A 21,942-nucleotide genomic window follows, 5' to 3' on the forward strand; every position below is an offset into this window, starting at 1 on the left:
GTGAATATGTGACGTGCTTGCTGATTTGTGTGAATATGATACCCTTTTTATCTTTTGCACCATTAATATATTTGAGCATATTCTCAACCTTGTTTCTTTGTTGTGGTGTATGTGCTCCTTTGGAGTACATAAAATTAGGAAGAGGAGTGGCAGTTTGAGCTAAAGGACGATATTGAGGCGTCTTTAGTTATTTATCGTTCGAGTCTTTAGTGGAGTCGATCTAATATGTAGCATTAGGGACAAGTTGTCTATATTTCGTTGTTACATGTCTTATTCACTTTGAAGTTGTTGAACCACTTTGTTATTCATTTGTCATTGAGAAATTATATGTCAAACTTTATTGTTTCTGTTGCTTAATTCAAATGATTGGATTTTGTTGGTTTCTATGTTTGGTGAAACATGCGTGACACTCTAAGTGTTGAATTAAAATTGAATTATTTTACTAAATTTTGAGTCAAAGAATTAGGGTGTTATACACCTACTTCAAACTCCTTAGGAACGACTACATCAACAGTAGGTGTATCAACATGACTGGTGGGGTATATGGGGAGTTAGAAGATGAAATCTTCCTCCTCCGGGAAAACAGAGTCGGAGATGTGTGAGTCCTAGAAGTTTTCGCATTTGTATCAAAGCAATTAACATTGATTGATGGTCACGAGGGTTAGGCTATTTCCCTACGAATAGATGCATGTTGGGACATTCTGACGATCCCTAGTCGTTCATGGATGTTAGCCATGTTATCTATAATTAAACTATATAAGCCATACAAAGTAGAAAAAATCAAACACAGATGAAGCACATTGAAAATCAAGCCAAACAATACATAATACAAAATTACACTTCCGTATTTCTAGAAAATCAAATTTTAAACAGATACGGAACTGCATTTTCGTCTTTACCTACAACTTAGAAAAAAACTCAAATTACATAAATATATGGAAACTAATTATGATCAAAACGCATTGTTCATTATAAAATGCATTGGATTGAGTATTACACAACCTAATGCTCAATTTAAACAAATGCATGTATATAAAATCAAATGCGAAAAATTTGGATTCTAAAACTTATCAAATGTGAAATATTTTCACATAAATGTATACACTACCAAATTAATGCACTAGAGAATTAGTGTGTGCTAAATATATACACACTATTGGAGTTTCCGAACATCTATTTACATATTAATACATTACCACATACTAACATAGTCATTTGGTAGTAATTTTAGTTTTTATATCAGATCACAACACACTACTAATACACGATACATCAATGAATAATAGTTTTAAATACACAAACATAATAAGATGGTTTATAAGTTCATGTCATATGAGAAATGACGAAGCTTTATGCACAAGAATAACTCTCACGTTGAAAAGAATAGCATATTAGAAATGAAGGAATACATGTACATGAAAATATAATCTAATAACCAATAGGGGCGCTTAAAACCGTCTTTTGTTGAATGATACTCTCCAAAACAGCTTCAGACGATTTCAATTCATGCTTAAGATCTTCAACTTCCATGGAGACAGCTTGTTGCTTGGAATCCAATAATCTTTTCAATGTCTCAGAAAACAAAACGCGCCTTTCTACACCATCCAACCATTCCTTATCAAAACCACATTTGCGCACATCTTGTAATAATTCAACAAATTCCGAGCGGTTTGAACCTAACACATCCAACACACTATGGGTTTGGAGGAATTTCAATAGCTCTGCTAGACAGTTGTAGGCATAACCCTTGTATCTGTTACTAAGTGAAGTGTTGTTTAAAAGAACAGAAGGATGCTTAACAAGAAAATCAGTTAATAGAGACAAGCTCTCATAATCCAAATGCTTCATGGAGACTAGTTGTTCGAGCTCCCTTGTGACAAGAAAAGGAGAACTTAAATCTTCTACTATTGGAGGAAACTGAGATGCTATTGGAGACGTGATACTAGAAGAGGGTTTAGATTTGAAAACTATTATTTTATCATCCTTAGGAAACTGTTCCTCAATGTTTGAGCTTTCTTTCATGGAAGCGGCAGCTTTTAGAGAAACTGAACAAAATGTGGGATAGGAAAAAGTTCAAAACCAAAATGTGGGATAGGAAAAAGTAACATAAAAGTAGAAAATATATTGAAAGACTCTTCACCTTCATCATTGGTCTCCGTCGTGGCTATTTGGCAATCACCATCTTTCTGCATAGACTCAAAAAGAAAAAGTTTAAAATTTGATTTTTAGGCATCCAATCTCATAACAGTTAATGAATAAAAAACACGACAAGACTACCTGTGAAGATGGATCAAATGATGAACTGACTAATTCTAAATGAGGTGATGATGAACTGTTTGATTTTGAATGGGTTGAGGATGTTAAAGTCTTAACATTGGTTGATGTAATTCCATCTTCGGTACTTATCTCGACACCCTGCTTAAATTTAAAAATCTTGTTTTCAAACTCATTTTGATTATTTAGATTTTTAATATGAAGTAAAGTATTCACCTGTGGCTGTGACGAAGTCAATATACTTCCTGATTCTGATGTTGCTTCAGCTTCAACCCCAACTGCAGATTCTTGAGTGACTTTTGAACTTGGTTTTCCATTGCAGGTGAAATGGCTTATTAATGGTTTCAATTGAATCTTCAATTCCGTATAGCATTCATATTCTATAGCAAAATATTATAGAGATTAACCTCATTATATAGTAGCATGTTAGAGAAATGGAAATTTATTAACCGATGATTTCACTTTGCACTCTTAATATTTATAATAAGAATTCTGACATAGGGAATTTGGAAGAGAATTGGGCCATTACAAGGGAAACCAACTCATATTCATAATATAACTCATAATCACAATCACAAATCAAAATGTCTACTTTCAACTGAAAAATCATCATTTTTTTCAACTTTAAAAATAATATATCCTTAACTTTGTGGCATTCTGTGCATGGGTAAACACGCACAAATTAATAATGTCTTGAGAAATATTGATATAGTGTGTACCTATGCTTTGAACAAAACCAATAATGTCATCAATGTCATCTATGTCATCCGATTTTGATGCTGAAGTCAGAGAAAAATTATGACAGTTTTGTACAAGACGATAATTTACGGCCTCAAAGTGCACTTTTTGAGCATCGGAGAGGTTTGGAAGATTGATAAATGCTACAACTTCCAGATTTGGAATCTCGAGTTTCTGATCATCACCTTCAGTTTTGAATATATCTTGCAGCTCATATACTTCTCTTATCATCAGAACTTTTAGCTTTGGAAGCTCTTTACATATGGAGGTCGGAAAGACACATTTGAGTCTGTTGCAGTTTCCTACAATAAGTATTTCTAACTTTGGGAAGTATGTGTTTGTAGACTTAAAATTTATGGATTTGTCATTCTCCAAATCATCTTCAATAATATGCTTCAACTCTTTGCATTCTACTATTTTTAGAGTAACCAATTGTGGTAGGCATCTTAATATAGATGTGGAAAACACATTTTCCAATTTTTCGCATCGCAAGATTTTTATCACTGTAAGGTGATTGAGGGAAAATGAATTCTCCAAAAGGCTCGTACTCTTCGAAGGCATATCCTGCAACGCAATGCACTCCAAACATAAGTTCATTTGTTGTTCATGTAATTCTTCATTGAGAAAATATATATTTTCTACTTTGCAATCATATAGCTTGAGACTTTTCAAACCAAAAAAATGATCAACATTCCCACTCAATTCTTGCTTAAAATAAATAAGTAGTAAGATAAAAACATTTTTGAGATTAAGTAAAAAAAATTAAATAATATTTCATTTTAGAATAAACTAACAAACCAATCAAAGAAAACTTCCTCTTAATATTAAGATGTAAGTCACAAAGGTTATAATATCTAATAAAAACGAAGAATAAAAAATAGCAAAAGATAACATAACAGAAGGTGAGAGGCTTACCTGCTGTTGATCTTCAGTAGTCATTGATTTTTTACCAAAGCAACATATATTGGTCCATGAAAAGGTACTGCATTTCAAAGGTTCTAATTGTTTTCCTGGCTTGGAAGCATCTCTAGAAATGGGAGAAGGCGTGGTAACATCACATTTTAGAAAATTATTTATTGAATCATGGCCAAATATGTATTGCAGCTTCTCACAATCAGATATTGAGAAAGATTCCAGTGCCGGAAGATCCTGAATTGAAAATATAAATTTTAATCCATGGCAGTGTGCAATATATACATGTTTCAGTTTTGGAAATATTGAGTCTTGACTCATCTTGCGATCATTATCATCAGCAGCAGCAACTATTTCTCCTCTCGATTCCTTCACTTTTCTTTCATCTATTATTATGTATTCGAGATGTTTGCAGCCAATTATTCTCAATACCTCCAATGACACTAGGCTACCAGACGTAGTCAGTTGAAATAGGGATAAGATCAACATCGGACATTGTAGCAATAACAATCTCTTCAAATTGAAGAGGTTTAGGCTGCACGTGAATAAGCTTTGCAATTGATTGCAGCAGATGATGTTCAGCTTCTCTAAACTCTTGAGAGAATCAAAGGAAAGGGGACCATTGCACAATTCTACCAAACTTTCCATAAAATCCAAATCTAGTACAACTAATTTGGAGAACACAGTTGTTACTTGAGAATTACAATACTTAGTGTCAATGAGACACTTAAGCTGTCGAATGCAACTCAATCTAAGCTCGACTAGATCATTCATACCATGATCCATAGGAACAATCTCAGGTATGATATTTATCCATCCCCGCCAGATTGTTCTTAGTATAAGAACCTCTGCTGCTTGAATACAATCCTTGAGTTTTTTTTCAGAGAGTAAATGTTCATTTTCTTGATGTAAAAGAGACACACATTTTGATGGTGAATCATCCACAAATCTCTGATTATCATCCACTATAAATCTTTGTAACATTGGGAAGGATATTTCTCGGCAACAATCATTAAAACTGTTTATGAAATACAACTCTTCAAGTGAGGAGCATCCTTCAATCACTCTAAATGGATTATTCCTTCTAATTTCACAAATTTTCAATTTCAACGATCTAAGATTCGGTAGTTTTGCCATTCCTTCTGGAAATTCATTAATTTCACACCAAATCAAATCAAGTGTCTCAAGACTTTGCAGATTTCCCAAAATAGAGATATCACCTAAATCAACACCATGAAAAAGAAGAGATCGAATATTCTTCAACAACTGAATTGAGTGAGGTAATGATAGATTTGTTGGATAAATATTAGTAAAGAAATTGAAAACACGAAGGCCACTAATATTTTCAAAAAACGAATTTGGGACTTCGATTTTCTCCTTGTGCCTATCATCATCATCACTGTCGATATGGACAATTAGAATTTGGAGCTTTGAACTCTCAAGCTTGCACAATATCACGTCTTTAAGCTTTCCTTCGCATAACAAATATTTAATACTCTTCTCCCTTTCAACCATTCTTTTTTTATTTTTATCATACAACTTTACTGTTTGAATCTCTTTGTTTGCTATCCATTGGGCTGCATCACGAACCAAGTCATGCATTTTCACTCTATCATCATCGACCTCCAACAATAAACAAGAGTCTAGGAGTTTATTTTTGGATATAACTACTTGACTTCGAGCATCTTCGTAGCTGCCATAATCTTCCCCGAAAAGGCCAGCTCCTATGCCAAGTCTGATTAAACTTTCAGTAGGAATTTCTTCATCTTCTCGAAATACAGAACACAACAGGAATAGTCTCTTTGCCTTTCCATCGTTCATATTATCATAGCTAAACTTCAAGCGTTCATATATTTTAACCAAATCATCATCATCATCATCAATATCATGCATTGAAGCATATTTCTGCAAGGATTTTAAGGCAAAATCCCATTCTTCCCGATGTTGTTTTCCCCTCAAACTACTTGCGATAACAGCAATTGCAATTGGTAATCCTTTGCATTCGTCTGCAATTTTACGACCCTTGTCTAGCAAACTTCTAGTTGAAGTTTCAGTCAGACCAGCATGTCGTTTGAACATTTCCCATGCATCATCTGAAGACAAGAGCTCCAATCTGATTGTCTTACTGCATCCTAATGTGTTGCATACCTCCACATTGCGCGTGGTTACAAGAACTCTACAACCTTTGTGATTGTCACTATATGGAATCCCTATTTCTTCAAAATCAATATCTCCCCAAACATCATCAAGTATTACAAGAATCTTTTCACCATTTGTTAATCTTTTCCATAGTTTTAAAGGTCGGTCTGATTCACTACAGTCATCAAACTTCAATCCCAAGGGCCCAGCAATATCATCTTGAATCCTTTTAATATCAGGAGAAAATGACACTGTCGTAACAATAATGCACGAAAATTGTGTGGATTGCTTAAGTTTCTTACCAACTTCTTTGGCCAATGTAGTTTTTCCTGTGCCCCCCATCCCTTGCAACCCGATTATATAATTGTTGTCATCTTCCAATGCATCCAAAAGCTCATTATATTTCGATTCTCTGCTTTTAAAAGAAATATAGTGTCGGGATGAATAACGTTCAACATCTGGAAGAGGAGCAGGGAGTCCGATTGCAAGTTCCTTTCCAATTTCCATTAATTTTTTTATTTGGTCTTTTTTATTTGCCAGTTCCTTTCCCCTTCTGTATCGCCATATGCAATTAGGAAATAATCCAATAAAACATTTCTCTTTTGTTTTGGTGTCTTCTTGAATGAGCTTATCAGCTTTTTCTTCCCAAAAAAGAGCATTTGCTTCAACATCTTCTCCTCTTCTTTTTGCAACTTTAACACGCTGCCCAACAGCTGTCCTTTCTGCTTCCAACCAAACTTTTTCTTCTTCAAGTTCCTTAGCAATGCATGTGAAACAACATATATAACCGAATTCTTTTAGCCCTTCATTTATCAACTTCTCCATATTTTGCTTTGCGTAATCAATCAGAAAACTCGCCATCTAAATCATTTTCAATATATCAAAGTTAGGCATACATGTTCAACATTGCTTCAATATATCAAAATTAAGCATAAATTCTAAACACTGCATAAAGTTGAGGGACAAATATAGAATTGAAGATAAATTGATCTGGGGTTATGAGCAACAACAAAATAGCAACCATATTATTGTTTTTTTTACCTGTTTTTTTCACCACTTTCAATGCAAGCAAGCTCGGGTTGATTGAGAAATTAATCTTCTTCTTTCTCCAATATGTAGTGCTTTCTTCAGTTCAAGTTATGCAAGCAGTAAACAAAAAGCAGCAAGATTACATCATATATATATATATAGTGCTGGCACAACTGTTATAGACGAGGAATAAATTTCATTCTCCGATACCCCTTCACACGATGGAGCTAGGTATATATCTATCAAGCCCAATTTTAAACCTAAAGTCGTGAAAGGTTAGGGGAGAAGACCTTTGGTGAAAAAGTCCACAACTTGTTCTTGAAAACTCACAGATGACAAAAGCAATACACCAGTTTGTACTTGGTCAAAAACAATGTAGCACTTTATGACATTAGTTGCAATATGAAATGAACTTTGATTATCATAATAAAAGAATTTTAAGATCAGCCAAGAAAAACAAAAGTCACTTAACATAATGTTGAGTCGAGTGATGATCAAATATATCAAACGACCAATGAAACATCTTTCATGTATATATCATATGCATCAATACGAGGTTTCATCGAGATTTGGTGAAGATATTGGTTAACTAATCATTTGAGCATATGTTTCAACGGGTCTTAAACGAGACTCTAATATTATCTTAAAAATTATGGTTGGTTTAACTTAACCTTAAAAAACCGACTTGTACGGTAAAGACTGCTCCAATTTATATACACATATTCAAACAATTAATGATATATGGTATAACGTTAGATTTCTTAACAATTTACAAAAAAGTATATACACAACGCACACGTTACCACGGTCCTTTGAAGGATCGTGGTGATATATCTAAATTCAGGTGCCACTATTATTTTAATTAAAAATTATTAACATATTACAACGGTTATTTTGAACAACTGTGGTGATATCTTTAATCTTTCATTGGTTTGAATCCCAACACTAGTAAATTCGTGATTTCTTCAGAATTTTAGTTGAGTCTTTCACTTTTATTTAAAAGTGATATCACTTCAATTTTTTTTATAAAATTTCATTAAGTAAACAATATATCATCATGACTCTTTTAGATGACCGTGGTGGAATGATTTATTCTTTTGAGAAAATAATCTGCTCTTTTGACTCGATAGCTCTACCAACTATAATGATAACTATGACACATAGGAACACATGTTCACCTTCTTCCATCTCCAAAGACCTACATGATATTTATCTATATAGCTTATCTACCGAATTTGAGAACCCTTCATCTTTCTCTTATCTTTTTGATATTTTATGTAGATTGTCAAACCAAGAATGAAATATGGATATAGAATGAATTTTATCATATTCAATTTTATTCTATCCATTATTTATAAACTCGAACAATATAATCTCACTATTTATCATTCCATTCCATTTTGTCTCATACCACCAATCTAAACATAAGAAAAAGGTATAGCCTATAACAGCTAGGTTGGGGTCTTCAGTGAATCATCCACCAAAACAATTATTCTATGTGTATACTAGTGTTATTGATTCTAGGTTATGAGACAATTGTTATTTATTGTTGGAAATTGTTTTGCAATATTAGTTTCAAAATGACAAAAGAGTTAAATAGCATTTAATGCTTTGCTTTAAGTCCCACATAGAAAGTGGAGACATCCTTTAAAGCATTTATAAATGCTTTGGAACTTTAACTCACCAAAGGAACAAAGAGAATAAGGTGCCACATGGACATGTGGTGGTCCCAAGCATTATGCCACTTGACACAACCAATGGACCCTCGCCGGTGTTGCCACCGGCTCCGGGGGCGTGGGCGTGGGCGTAGAGGCGCCTTGTAGGCGGCACTTGCTCAGAATTTTAGTTATTGTTTTGTTTGAATTTTGAATTCAATTTTCATATCTTTTCATGAAAAAATGTCATATATGAAACATTGTGTTTTATGGTGAAATGGTGTTGTTTCATCAAAGGTTGCAAACTTTTGAAACAACATCCATATCTCCTATAAATATAAGATTCTATTTAAAAAAAATAACACAAGAACTAAAAACGTATTTCTCTTCCAAAATTCCAGAAAAACCTTCCTTGCATTTCGGGTTCTTCACTTGTCTTGTGCAAACTCGAAATTAAGGCTGATATTATCCTGAGTGTTCTTGCATTTTCCAACTCTAAGACATAATAAAAGAGTGCTTGAAATACTTTTAAGGAAAGTGATTCTCAATCACGATTCAGTCCTGGATCCATTTAATTTTACCGAATTTTCTAACAATCTTAAAAGTATTAGTAACATAATGGCTTCAGACGCTGCTGTTTCAAGCATCAAAGTGATGAACCAGGATCTTGTCAAGTTAGATCGATTTGATGGAACAAATTACACAAGATGGCAAGACAAGATGACATTCCTATTGACTGCCCTGAAGGTTCACTATGTTCTTGATCCCGACCTACAACCAATACCTGAACCAACAGAAAATGATTCGGAAGAACTCAAGAAGGAGCGCAAGAAACGCAAGGAGGACGAACTGCTTTGCCGTGGACACATTCTGAATACTTTATCTGATCGTCTCTACGACCTCTACACAGACAATCCATCGGCAACAGAAATATGGAAGGCACTAGAATTCAAGTTCAAGGCTGAAGAGGAAGGTACGAAGAAGTTCTTAATATCTAAATATTTCGATTTTAAATTCTTAGATTCTAAGCCCATTCTTCCTCAAGTGCATGAATTGCAAGTTCTGGTCAATAAAATAAAGGTAGTAAAAATAAACATCCCTGAGACCTTCCAAGTCGGTGCAATTATTGTAAAATTACCACCTTCATGGAAAGGCTACCGAAAGAAATTGTTGCACAGTTCCGAGGACTTCTCCTTGGAGAAAATTCAGAAACATCTTCGAATCGAGGAGGAATCGAAGGAGAGGGAGAAATCAGAACCCCTTACTCATTTCAAAACAAACGCTGTGACCAACAAGGGAAAGAAGAGACATGATGGCATGAAGAGTCATCTTGGACCAAAGAAAGAACATAACAAGTTCAAGAACTCTGGCGGTCATAAAGGTCCAAAGAACGGATGTTTCGTATGCGGTAAACCTGGACACTATGCTCGAGATTGCAGACAAAATAAAGCAAAAAATGAGATCAATGCAATTCGATCAGATGATGACATAATTGCTACAGTGAGCGAAATTATGACAATCAAAGGAAAAGTTCAAGGTTGGTGGTATGACACTTGTGCTACGGTGCATGTTACTTATGACAAGGCTGCATTCAAAACCTATTCTGAAGCAATTGATGGACAAGAGGTACAAATGGGAAATGAAGTCCGCTCTAAAGTTGTTGGAACCGGTTCGGTCGAACTTAACTTCACTTCTGGAAAGAAAGTTACACTTGTAAATGTGCTTCATGTTCCAGACATGAATAGGAATCTTGTTAGTGGGGATTTATTGGGAAAATCGGGTATTAAATCTGTATATGAATCGGGCAAACTTATTTTGACCCGTAATGGTGTATTCATTGGAAAAGGATATTCCGCAGAGGGAATAATCAAACTATGTACTAATGATAATATTATTAATGAAATTTCTAATTCCGCTTACATGCTTGATTCCGTTTCTTTATGGCATAATAGATTAGCACATTGTGGTATTAGTTCTATGAAGAGACTAATTAAATCTGGACTAATTTCATGTAATATAAAGGATTTCAAAAAATGTGAATTATGTGTTGAATCAAAAATGATTAAGAAGCCTTTCAAAAGTGTTGAAAGGAAAACGAAATTACTTGATCTTGTGCACTCAGATTTGTGCGAATTTAATGGCATGTTGACACGTGGAGGGAATAGATACTTTATTACATTCATAGACGATTCCTCTAGATACACTCATGTATATCTCTTAAAGCATAAAGATGATGCATTTAATGCCTTTAAGACTTATAAAGCAGAAGTCGAAAATCAATTAAATAAAAGTATAAAGGTCCTTAGAAGTGATAGGGGCGGCGAATACTTTTCAATTGAATTTGATGCATTCTGTGAAGAGCACGGTATAATACATGAATGTTCGGCACCACGAACACCACAACAAAATGGCATGGCAGAAAGAAAGAATCGAACATATCAAGAGATGATGAATGCCATGTTGATGCATTCTAAATTACCCCTTAACTTGTGGGGTGAGGCATTATTGTCCGCCTGTCATATAATCAATAGAATTCCGTTAAAGAAAACTGGTATATCTCCATATGAGTCATGGAAAGGCAGAGCGCCAAATATCGGTTACTTTAAAGTGTGGGGGTGTGTGGCATACTACAAAAACATGGACCCTAAAAGAACCAAGTTGGGTCCTCGAGGAATAAGATGTGCTTTTGTAGGATATGCACAACACAGTAAAGCATATAGACTCTTAAATCTAGAATCTAATGTAATTGTTGAATCCCGGGATGTAGAATTCTTTGAAAACCTTATCACAAAGGATAAAGGATCGGAGTCGGCCACTAATAAAGAATCTCATGAAGATAACTCTTCTCGGATTGTAGAAATACAAACTGAAGGCACTCCTATAATCATTGAACCACAACCCGAGCCTAGGATAAGCAAGAGAATTCGGAAAATAAAGAATCTAGGACTAGATGAGATTGATTCTCAATCTATTTCCTTTTATCTTGTTGAGGGAAATTGTAAGAACTTTGTTCAACGCATTCCGATTATTCTTCAAGTGGAAGATGATCCAAAAACTTATAAGGAAGCAATAACTTCAAGGGACTCCACTTTTTGGAAAGATGCTATCCAAGATGAAATGGATTCAATTGTATCAAACCACACTTGGGAACTTGTTGACTTACCTAAGGGATCAAGGCCCATTGGATGCAAGTGGGTGTTTAAGAAGAAATACCATAGCGAAGGTACTCTAAACACTTATAAAGACAGATTAGTGGCAAAAGGATTTAGACAGAAAGAAGGCATAGATTACTTCGACACATACGCACCAGTAGCAAGAACAACTACTATTAGATTGTTGTTTGCCTTAGCATCTTTGAATGATCTTATAATCCATCAGATGGATGTTAAAACAGCGTTCTTAAATGGAGATCTCGATGAGGAAATCTACATGGAACAACCGGAAGGCTACCTGCTTCCTGGAAATGAACAAAAGGTGTGTAAACTTGTCAAATCCTTATACGGACTAAAACAAGCACCAAAACAGTGGCATCAAAAATTTGACTCTGTAATACTCTCAAATGGATTTATTCCTAATTCTTGTGACAAGTGTTTATACACAAAGACGTGCAAAACCACTGTAATATTCCTTTGTCTCTATGTCGACGATATGTTGATCATTAGTAATGATTTAAAAGGAATCTTAGAAACAAAGAAGTTTCTAACATCCACTTTCAAGATGAAAGATCTTGGACTTGTTGACACAATTTTAGGGATCAAGGTTAAGCGAAATAGTGGGGGTTATGAACTTAGTCAAACCCACTATATTGAGAAAATGCTTGATAAGTTTAAACATCTAAACTTTAAGGAAGTAACCACTCCATTTGATCATGCCAACAAACTTCAAAAGCATAATGGAAGATCAGTGGCTCAATTGGAATATGCAAGTGCAATAGGGTGTCTAATGTACCTAATGCAATGTACCAGACCCGACATATCATTTGCAGTCAGTAAAATGAGTCGATTTACTAGTAATCCAAGTAATGAACATTGGAAGGCAATTACAAGGATTTTTGGCTATCTACTGAAAACCAAGGACCTTGGTCTTCACTATGGAAGGTTCCCTGCCATATTAGAAGGATACACTGATGCGAGTTGGATATCTAATATTGGAGACCATAAATCTACAACTGGATGGATATTTACACTTGCTGGTGGAGCAATTTCTTGGAAGAGCAAGAAACAAACATGCATTACACTTTCGACCATGGAATCAGAGTTTGTGGCTCTCGCTTCCGCCGGTCAAGAAGCGGAATGGTTAAGGGATCTTCTGTTGGAAGTTCCATTGGCTAAAGACAATGTCTCAAAAGTGATGATACATTGCGATAGCCAAGCCACATTAGCAAGAGCATTCAGCGAAGTGTATAATGGAAAGTCTAGACATATAGGACTTAGACATTCGTTCGTAAGAAAATTGATTAAGGATGGAATCATTTCACTCACCTACATACGAACATGCTATAACTTAGCAGATCCGTTTACTAAGCCACTGGCCAGAGACTTAGTACGAACAACCTCGAGAGGAATGGGGTTGAAACTCCTTAAATAAAAGTTCCGACAGCGGCAACAACCCAATCTTATGTTAACAAAACATTAACTTCAAGATTCAATGGGTAACAACAAGTCGTTGAATTGGATGTAAGTCAAGAATTTGGGAAATAAGGTTGACTGTGTTGAATTGAGGGTTGAGGTTTCCAAAACCTCTTAATGAAGTTCATTAACGAAGAAGAGTATCTATTGGAAAGGATGCTATATGAACCTCACCTATGTGAATTTTGAGATGGTGCCGTCTCAAAGTGAGAGTTGGAGTTTCTCTCATGAAAAATTCATGAAAAGGATAGCATATGGCCATAAATAAGTGCTAAGAGAGATATGTAAAGGAAGAACCTTTAAAGAGTGTGTGTAAGGTAACGTCGGTCTGATCCCATGGATTAATGGTTTAAAAGCTTTGCTACCAAACATTCCGATTAAACTTTGCGTTATCCTCACTAAGGTTAAGTTTAAAATCGAAAGATACCTAACTGTATTAACATTTTTTATACTTCACTATCTGGAATGATTTTTGTCATTATTAGAACTAGTGGGGGATTGTTGGAAATTGTTTTGCAATATTAGTTCCAAAATGACAAAAGAGTTAAATAGCATTTAATGCTTTGCTTTAAGTCCCACATAGAAAGTGGAGACATCCTTTAAAGCATTTATAAATGCTTTGGAACTTTAACTCACCAAAGGAACAAAGAGAATAAGGTGCCACATGGACATGTGGTGGTCCCAAGCATTATGCCACTTGACACAACCAATGGACCCTCGCCGGTGTTGCCACCGGCGACACCGACCCCGACTCCGGGACCGGGGGCATAGAGGCGGCACTTGCTCAGAATTTTAGTTATTGTTTTGTTTGAATTTTGAATTCAATTTTCATATCTTTTCATGAAAAAGTGTCATATATGAAACATTGTGTTTTATGGTGAAATGGTGTTGTTTCATCAAAGGTTGCAAACTTTTGAAACAACATCCATATCTTCTATAAATATAAGATTCTATTCAAAAAAAAATAACACAAGAACTAAAAACGTATTTCTCTTCCAAAGTTCCAGAAAAACCTTCCTTGCATTTCGGGTTCTTCACTTGTCTTGTGCAAACTCGAAATTAAGGCTGATATTATCCTGAGTGTTCTTGCATTTTTCAACTCTAAGACATAATAAAAGAGTGCTTGAAATACTTTTAAGGAAAGTGATTCTCAATCACGATTCAGTCCTGGATCCATTTAATTTTACCGAATTTTCTAACATTTATAACAACATAGATTATGTTTTTAAAAATTCTGACTATGTTATGAGCACCAGCTAATTCTGAAAAATAAAAAAATAAAATAGAAAATGATATGATTGTGATTTACCTTATTCCCAAGTATGAGCGAACAGTGAAGTGGTATGAACAATCTTGGCCTTTCTCCAAATTGCAATTCAAGTTCTCCTTTCTCTTTTTTGGTTTCTTAGAACTCATATATATATGTTATGTAGCAACAAATTAAGGGATGGAATAAAGTAAAATAGCTGTAATGTAAGGACAGACATTGTTACAAACACGTAAAGTGCATTCATTGAGTGATGAAAACAAGTTAAGCAAAGCATAACAATATATGGTGGTTTGGGGGTACCCTTTTCTTTTTGAGATGAAAAGAATCAAAAGGGGGAACAATATGGTCATTTTACTAACCACTACAAACTATAAGAATTGTAATTTTACTTTTTGTTTTATCATTTAACTTCACTCCATAAAATATTTTTTAGATTAAACTCGTGATTACTTGCAAACAAAAGTAAATGGATGCTTGCTTGCAAATTGTTTCTTTTAACATTTTCCATTAAAAGTTAAATAGATAATAAATATAGTAAAATGATTTGAATATATAAATTCAATACAATTATCAGATATGTAATGAAAGATTATTTAATTAGTCAAAATTAAAGTTGTCTAATTGATATTAAATCTATGATTATGAGTATATATGTCGTGAAAGGTTATTGCGTAGATACATAACTTAATATCTAATTTGATGAGGGGTAAATTAGAATATTGAAAACTAAAAAATTTGTGAGACCTTATTTGCCAAATTTTATACACTAGGTTGAGACCCGCACGATACGCGGGGATAAGATGAGATTTTTAAGTAGTATTATAAAATATTTATTTTGATTTTGCTTAGTATAAAAGAGTTGCAATTGAGACGATAAGATGAATAAAATAAAAAAGAAAAGTAAAAATTTAAGAGATAAAAAATATGTTTGAGTAATAGAAATGCAAATAAGAGATGACAATTTAATTTTAAAATATAAATTATATGTAAAGAATTATAAATGATAGTTGGAAAATTATAGTTTATTTTTGTAATAAGTATATGCAATTATAATTCAAAATAATATTTTAGAAACAATTTGATGCTTGTCTATTTCAAAATTCTAAGTTAAATTTGAAAGTATTGTTTGATGATCATTTTTAGCATTGTAATGAGATTTACTGTTTGAGTTTAAGTGTGTACCATGGAATCACATTTATAATTCAGAATTATATTTTTTAAAATTTGAAATATTTGTTTGTTTGTTTGAAAGTATTGTTTGAGTATTTTATTTTAAATATTGTAATGTATTTTTTTCCGTTGTTAGTATGGTTTTAAGATTGATACATACAAATGAGTATTTTCAATAAATATATTTCATGCATAATTTTTTATGGAGTAAATTATTATATATTGCACTTTTCTTAAAAATATTGATAAACATGTAGGTACGAAAAAAAATAAACATAATAATTAATATAGGAAAAACAAAGTAAATTGTATTTTTATAATAACTTTTCTATCGATTTGTTTAAAAATTAATTAATTTAATATTTTTTTTTGGTGGTGAATAAGTGTGTGTAATAGAAAATAGTGTGAAATTTTAATAATTTGAATTTTGATGTAAGGTTGATAAACGATTTGTAGACATATGTAACTTATGATAATATATGTTTTGATGTATTATCAATGCATAATTTGTCCATGTATGTAATTATGTGTGAAGTGCAAGCTCAAAGGAAGGAAATAAATAGGTATATATGAATTTTAGTTAGAGGAATATTAGGAGATGATTTATGGAATATAAAAATATATGTATTTTAATTAATTTAATTTTATAAATGAAAGGTTACACATTTTCTCAAAAGAATAATTGAGGTTTTGAAAGATTGTGTTTTGAAGAGTACCTCGTCATATTTTTAATGATGTGACAAGTAAGAGAATGAATTGTCAAAAAAATATTCAGTATCTCAATTTTAATATATTATAATAGATAATGTTATTTTCCCACCATATTTTTATATCAATACTTATATTTAATTATTATTCACCAATAAAAATATTTTAAATTTTAAATTTTTTGTTAATACAAATATAAGATTTATCATTAATCAATTTTATTATTATATTAACTATAAAAATATATGTTATTAATCATATATTTTACCGTATAAATACGATAAACAATTCTGATGTAAATATTTGATGTAAAAACTAATGTCAAGATAACAATGTTGTTATTATATTAGATATAATCAATTCTATCTCAAATAAAATATCGTCAATAAAATATCGCCAAGGTCCGGTAGTTTATGATTTTAGTTCAATATTCCAGATCACACAACCATTTGCGGAAAATAGATGGACAAAAACAAGATAAAATGTAAATAACAAAGCAGATGAAATGACTTGGTAAGTTAAATTGCTTGAAGATAAATGGGGAAGCAAGTATACATTTTTGCAGGAATGAACTTTTTTCTCTTAGACGCTTGATACTTTGAGTATTTTCCTTTTGCAATGTTACAAATGTTACCCTTGAACTAGAAATCAAATCTAATTAAATAGTAATAAAAATAATTGATATATGACCATTGGCCATTTACAATGCGGCACGCGTCTGAACCTGTAATAAACCCACAAACCCACGTCTTTTGCATCTTCTCACACGTTCTACTCAACCAATTATATCAATTTTTGCTCATTTGGTTTTGACTTCGACTAGCTCACCCCCGTCGACCTCCTTTCGACTTGGCTTATGTCTTTCTTGATTGTCGAACCACTTCGACTATGTTCACCCCTTTCGACCCTTCGCCATATAATTTTGTTCTTCTTGCTTCAATTTTTTTCTCTTCGACATAGTCGAAATTTGCGGGCTAACAATCATCTACAACATTTATCCCTATTAAAAGACTTTTTTGAAAATTAATATGAGATTACTTCGAAGATCTTATATATTACTCTCTACGTTTTTTTTAAGTGATATTTTTTTGATAATTTTTTGTTCATTTTTAAAATTGTCATTTTCAAAGTTAAGGTATTATTAATTGTATTTTTGTCAAAGAGAGAAAAATAAAATAAAAGAAATATAATAAATAATTAATGATATTATAGATAAAGAAAATTATTATTTGAGAAGATTAACTTTATTAGTATATTTTAAAAAATAAAAAATAATACATTGAAGAGAAATATAGATATCTCCATTAGGCACAGAGAAAATTACAATAACTGTGGAGACTCGAGCCTTAAAAAAAATTATGAAGACTCAGGTAAGGACAAAAAAACATAAAGAGGAGGAGATTTCAAAGCCTAGGTTAGAATCTAGTGCATACTATGATAACCACGTGGCAGTTACTAAGCCAGCAAAACCACATAGAAGTTAAACAATACAAAATTCATCACTTCTTATTTTACACACCACTCTCACAAACCTATCATTCACGTGAATCTCCAAAATGGGTTCTGAGAAGAAGGAAAATGGAGTGCTTATCCCGTTTGTGTGTATTTCTTTTCCAGATCACACAACCACTGGATCAATTGTAACCATTTCTTAATTCAATATTCAAAAGTTTATATTTTAAAATATTCTCAGTGACACTTTATAAACTAATAATGTATATATGTGCAGTTGCGGCTAGTACAATATGTTCAACCAGAGGTCTTTAGGAATCTAATATATGAAAAGTGATATTTGATTAGCAATTTAGGTAGATATACATAGTATCTATGAACTAATGAAATGTGTTGAGCCTTCAGATTATAATCTTGGTTATGAACTAGAGAGTGTGATGGATGAATTGTCCTCAAAGATATATTGAGATGGCCATCAAACTTAGTGAATCTTGAAGCTACATTCTCAGGATGTCTTACACAGCCCCTCTCAACTACGGATTGTGGGGTTGACTCATCCCCAAAGATCTAGTAGAACCTAGCAAGCTCGCTTGACTGATAGGTACATGTTCAACATTGTCGAACCTCATTTAAGTTCTCTTTGTGCATATCATGTCGTCATGAGCGAGTGGACCGATGTCGTTTTTATTCTGTGGTATTGAGCCATAATATTTATAACAATCCAAATAGCATTTTACCCGGCACCCCATAAATTATACTTGGCAGCCCCACATAATTTCATAAAATAAAAAATACCCTCTCATTTTTTCAACTATTCACAAGTTTCAAAATTTTCTCTCATGCACAAAAAAATATGGCAGTTCAAACAAAAACTCCCAACATACATTTTTATCGACATTTTCAAAAAACACAGTGCAAATCAAAATATTTATGTCGATTTAAGCACGAGGTATATAAGGGATAAATGGTTAATAAAATACATCAGGGTCACCACCCAAAGCACGAGACCAATAAGGAAGAAGTGGTCAAAGATGGCGACATTCTCAAAAATGATGCTACTTTGTGTTTAGAGTTGGATCAATTGTGATCGTACGAATTGTATAGATGTTTTATTTTCTTGATCAACAAATGTTTGTGTAATACTCTGGGTTTCTTCTTTAAAGTTGTTATGATTAAGTTTTTTGAAATGTGCACTTTGATCCAAACCTTTCCTTTCCTGCATGCTTAGAAACAAGATCTTTGATGGCCTAACACATCCATGATGAATGTTAGGCTTGAGAAGTTATGGGCTCTTTATAATTTCATATAGTAACAAATCCCATTTTCACTATTTTTTGCCTTTACTTACCACACTTGTGAGTGCTTCTCTTACTCTTATGTTTCATTCTCCAACCAAGTTTGCCAAGCACCTCACGAAGCCTTATATCTGGTATTTCCTTCTCCCCTTTCTATACCATTTTCAATTAGCATTTAGAGGATGGTTTTTCTTAGAGTGTTCTATACAAAAGGTAATATGGTTGACCCTAATACTCACGATGAAAGATGAGACATATGACATGGTTATGTTGAGAGTTCAAGGTGAAGAAATGGGAAAGTCAACCGGGAATTTCTTGAGAGGAAATATTAGGGAGTTATGACAATAGTTCTAGTGGTGGTTTAGATAGTGACTCCTCTAAGGATGATGGTGTTATTTTGGTCTCTTCTTTCTCAAAACTAGTGAAAAGTACATCAAGGACATTGATGGCTTCCACACACACAAGCTTGGATCCCTTTTGCAACAAACTCACTATTACAAGTATATATATTTTATGACAACACAACCATTTCATCCAACAAAAACTGAGATATAATTTATGGACGCGTCACTTTTTTTTCTCAGAAAAATACCATCTATTTTGTCGATTATAGTAGATAATCAAGGGGTAAAATAATTCAGGATACATGCTTTAAATCCCCGCTTTTGCAGTTTATATTTTTATTTCATTCAAAGTGGCGCCTTTATTTTTATTTAAATATTAAAAAATATATTCCTTCGGTTACTCTAATAAGCGAGGGGTAAGAAGCCCAATTTTAACTATAAAAGGATTTTTTTATTAAAGTTTTATCCTAAAACTAACTAATACATACTCGTAAACATCATTCTTTGGGATACATTGCAAGACAGAAAAAACTTTGGTTCTGTGTTGTTTTTCTACTAACACCAACCTTGGACAAAACATTGTTTTGTTCTTGTAATCTATCTCACATAAAGATGTTGATTTTATTATTTTTGTTGTTGTTGTTTTTGTTTATGTTGTTGTTGTTGTTTGAATTGTTTTTGTTGTTGTTCTTATTGTTGTTGTTGTCGTTGTTGTTTATTGTTATTTTTGTTGTTGTTTTTATTGTTCTTGTTGTTCTTGTTGTTGTTGTTTGTTGTTGTTTTTGTTTTCGTTGATGTTGTTATTGTTGTTATTTTTGTTGTTGTTGTTGTTGTTGTTTTTGTTTATTGTTGGTCTTGTTGTTGTTATTATTGTTATTGTTGTTGTTTTTGTTTGTTGTTGTAGTTGTTGTTTTTGTTTGTTTGTTGTTGCTTTTGTTTGTTTGTTGTTGTTGGTGTTTTTGTTTGTTTGTTATTGTTGTTTTCGTTTGTTGTTGTTGTTGATGCTTTTTGTTTTGTTTTTTGTTGTTATTGTTTTGTGTTGTTGTTTTTGTTATTGTTATTGTTGTTTTTGTTTGTTATTGATATTATTGTTGTTGTTGCGACTATGGACGTGCAAAAAACTGGTTCACAATAACCACTTTTAAAAATATGGTGCACCAATTTTAAAAATCCACATTATTTGGTTTAAAAACTAGCCCAGATCCATTTTATTAAAACCACAAAAAACCAATATCCACTTTTTAAAACCAATATATGAATGGTTAGTCCACTTTTCAAACATAATGTGATTTGTTTTTTCTCTATTTTTGGTTCATAAGTGACAATTAAAGTAATGTATATTTAATAAAAAAAAATCATAAATATTATTTTCTATGATAAGATAAAAAAAAAATATATATTAATTACATTTTCTTAAATATAGCTTTGTGTTTAAACTCATGGTCTCAAAATAATGTGTTTAGTCTCTTCTCCCACATTCAACATGATATAATAAATACTTTTTGGTAGGTTAAAATTATATGATTACTAGCATCTTTCCTTAAATTAATTCATTCATAGACTCATGTTTATTTTAAGAAATTTCTACCACTTTTGTAAAATGAAAATGAAGATGGATGGAGTCATGAAAATGGTAACTATAAAATACTACACAAAGAGAGAGAATTATATATATATATATACATTGAATTTTGATTTTTCAGATTAAAATTTGAATTTGTTTTGTTTACAGTTTCTTAGCATTTCTTCTTCGCCGATGTATAGTGATTGATTTCAAAAGCGATTTGATAGAGTTAAGAAGTTGTTGGAATGAAAACTAATTTTGAGGAAAATTTGGTTTTAAAATTGGTCCAAGCAAAAACTGATTTTTTTAGTTCAAACTGGTTATTAACCAAACCAATCCAAACATGAACCAATTTTAAAAAAATAAATCGATTTTGTCAAAATGGTTTTAAAAACCAAGTTAATCCATATATTTGATTCAATTTGGTTTGGGTTTTGAACCATGCACACCGCTAGCTGTTGTTGCTAATGTTGGTGTTGATGTTGTTGTTATTGTTGTTATTGTTGTTGTTGTGTCATGAAAAATGCATATTTTACCTCTTGATTTTAAAATAACCGACGAGTATGTGAAAAGGTCATGGGTTCGATCCCCAAGAAGAACTTTTGGAATTTTAAAATGACAAAAACATATGTCCCCTCTATTTTGTAATTTTATCGACGAATATATCATATTTTTACCTCGGTTATCTAATAAAACCGAGGGATAAAACAATTCTGAATTTATTACATCTAATGTGGATTGCTCAAAAACAACAACTTATATTA

The 21,942-nt window shown here is 32.6% G+C and overlaps 1 protein-coding gene across 4 annotated transcripts; it reads right to left on the reverse strand.

Annotated features, from left to right (window-relative positions):
• Nucleotides 1–1,228: 1,228 nt before the first annotated feature.
• On the reverse strand, nucleotides 1,229–14,793 carry LOC127084401 (disease resistance protein SUMM2). Of its 4 annotated transcripts, none has more exons than XM_051024840.1 (8): nucleotides 14,685–14,793; nucleotides 7,105–7,188; nucleotides 3,928–6,924; nucleotides 2,994–3,576; nucleotides 2,491–2,654; nucleotides 2,278–2,415; nucleotides 2,141–2,186; nucleotides 1,231–2,045 (listed from the first exon to the last, which is right to left on the reverse strand). In XM_051024840.1, exons 3-8 carry the CDS (start codon nucleotides 6,922–6,924, stop codon nucleotides 1,429–1,431), a joined length of 4,545 nt encoding a protein of 1,514 aa, XP_050880797.1. In that variant the 5' UTR covers nucleotides 7,105–7,188; nucleotides 14,685–14,793; the 3' UTR covers nucleotides 1,231–1,428. The 4 variants fall into 4 exon arrangements, with proteins under 4 accessions (XP_050880800.1, XP_050880797.1, XP_050880799.1 ...); XM_051024842.1 differs by lacking the exon at nucleotides 14,685–14,793 and adding an exon at nucleotides 7,383–8,861; XM_051024843.1 differs by lacking the exon at nucleotides 2,278–2,415 and having other exon boundaries at nucleotides 1,229–2,045.
• Between the last annotated feature and the right edge of the window lie 7,149 nt (nucleotides 14,794–21,942).

This window comes from Lathyrus oleraceus, chromosome 5, assembly GCF_024323335.1.
Source record: "Lathyrus oleraceus cultivar Zhongwan6 chromosome 5, CAAS_Psat_ZW6_1.0, whole genome shotgun sequence".
Lineage (NCBI taxonomy): Eukaryota > Viridiplantae > Streptophyta > Magnoliopsida > Fabales > Fabaceae > Lathyrus > Lathyrus oleraceus.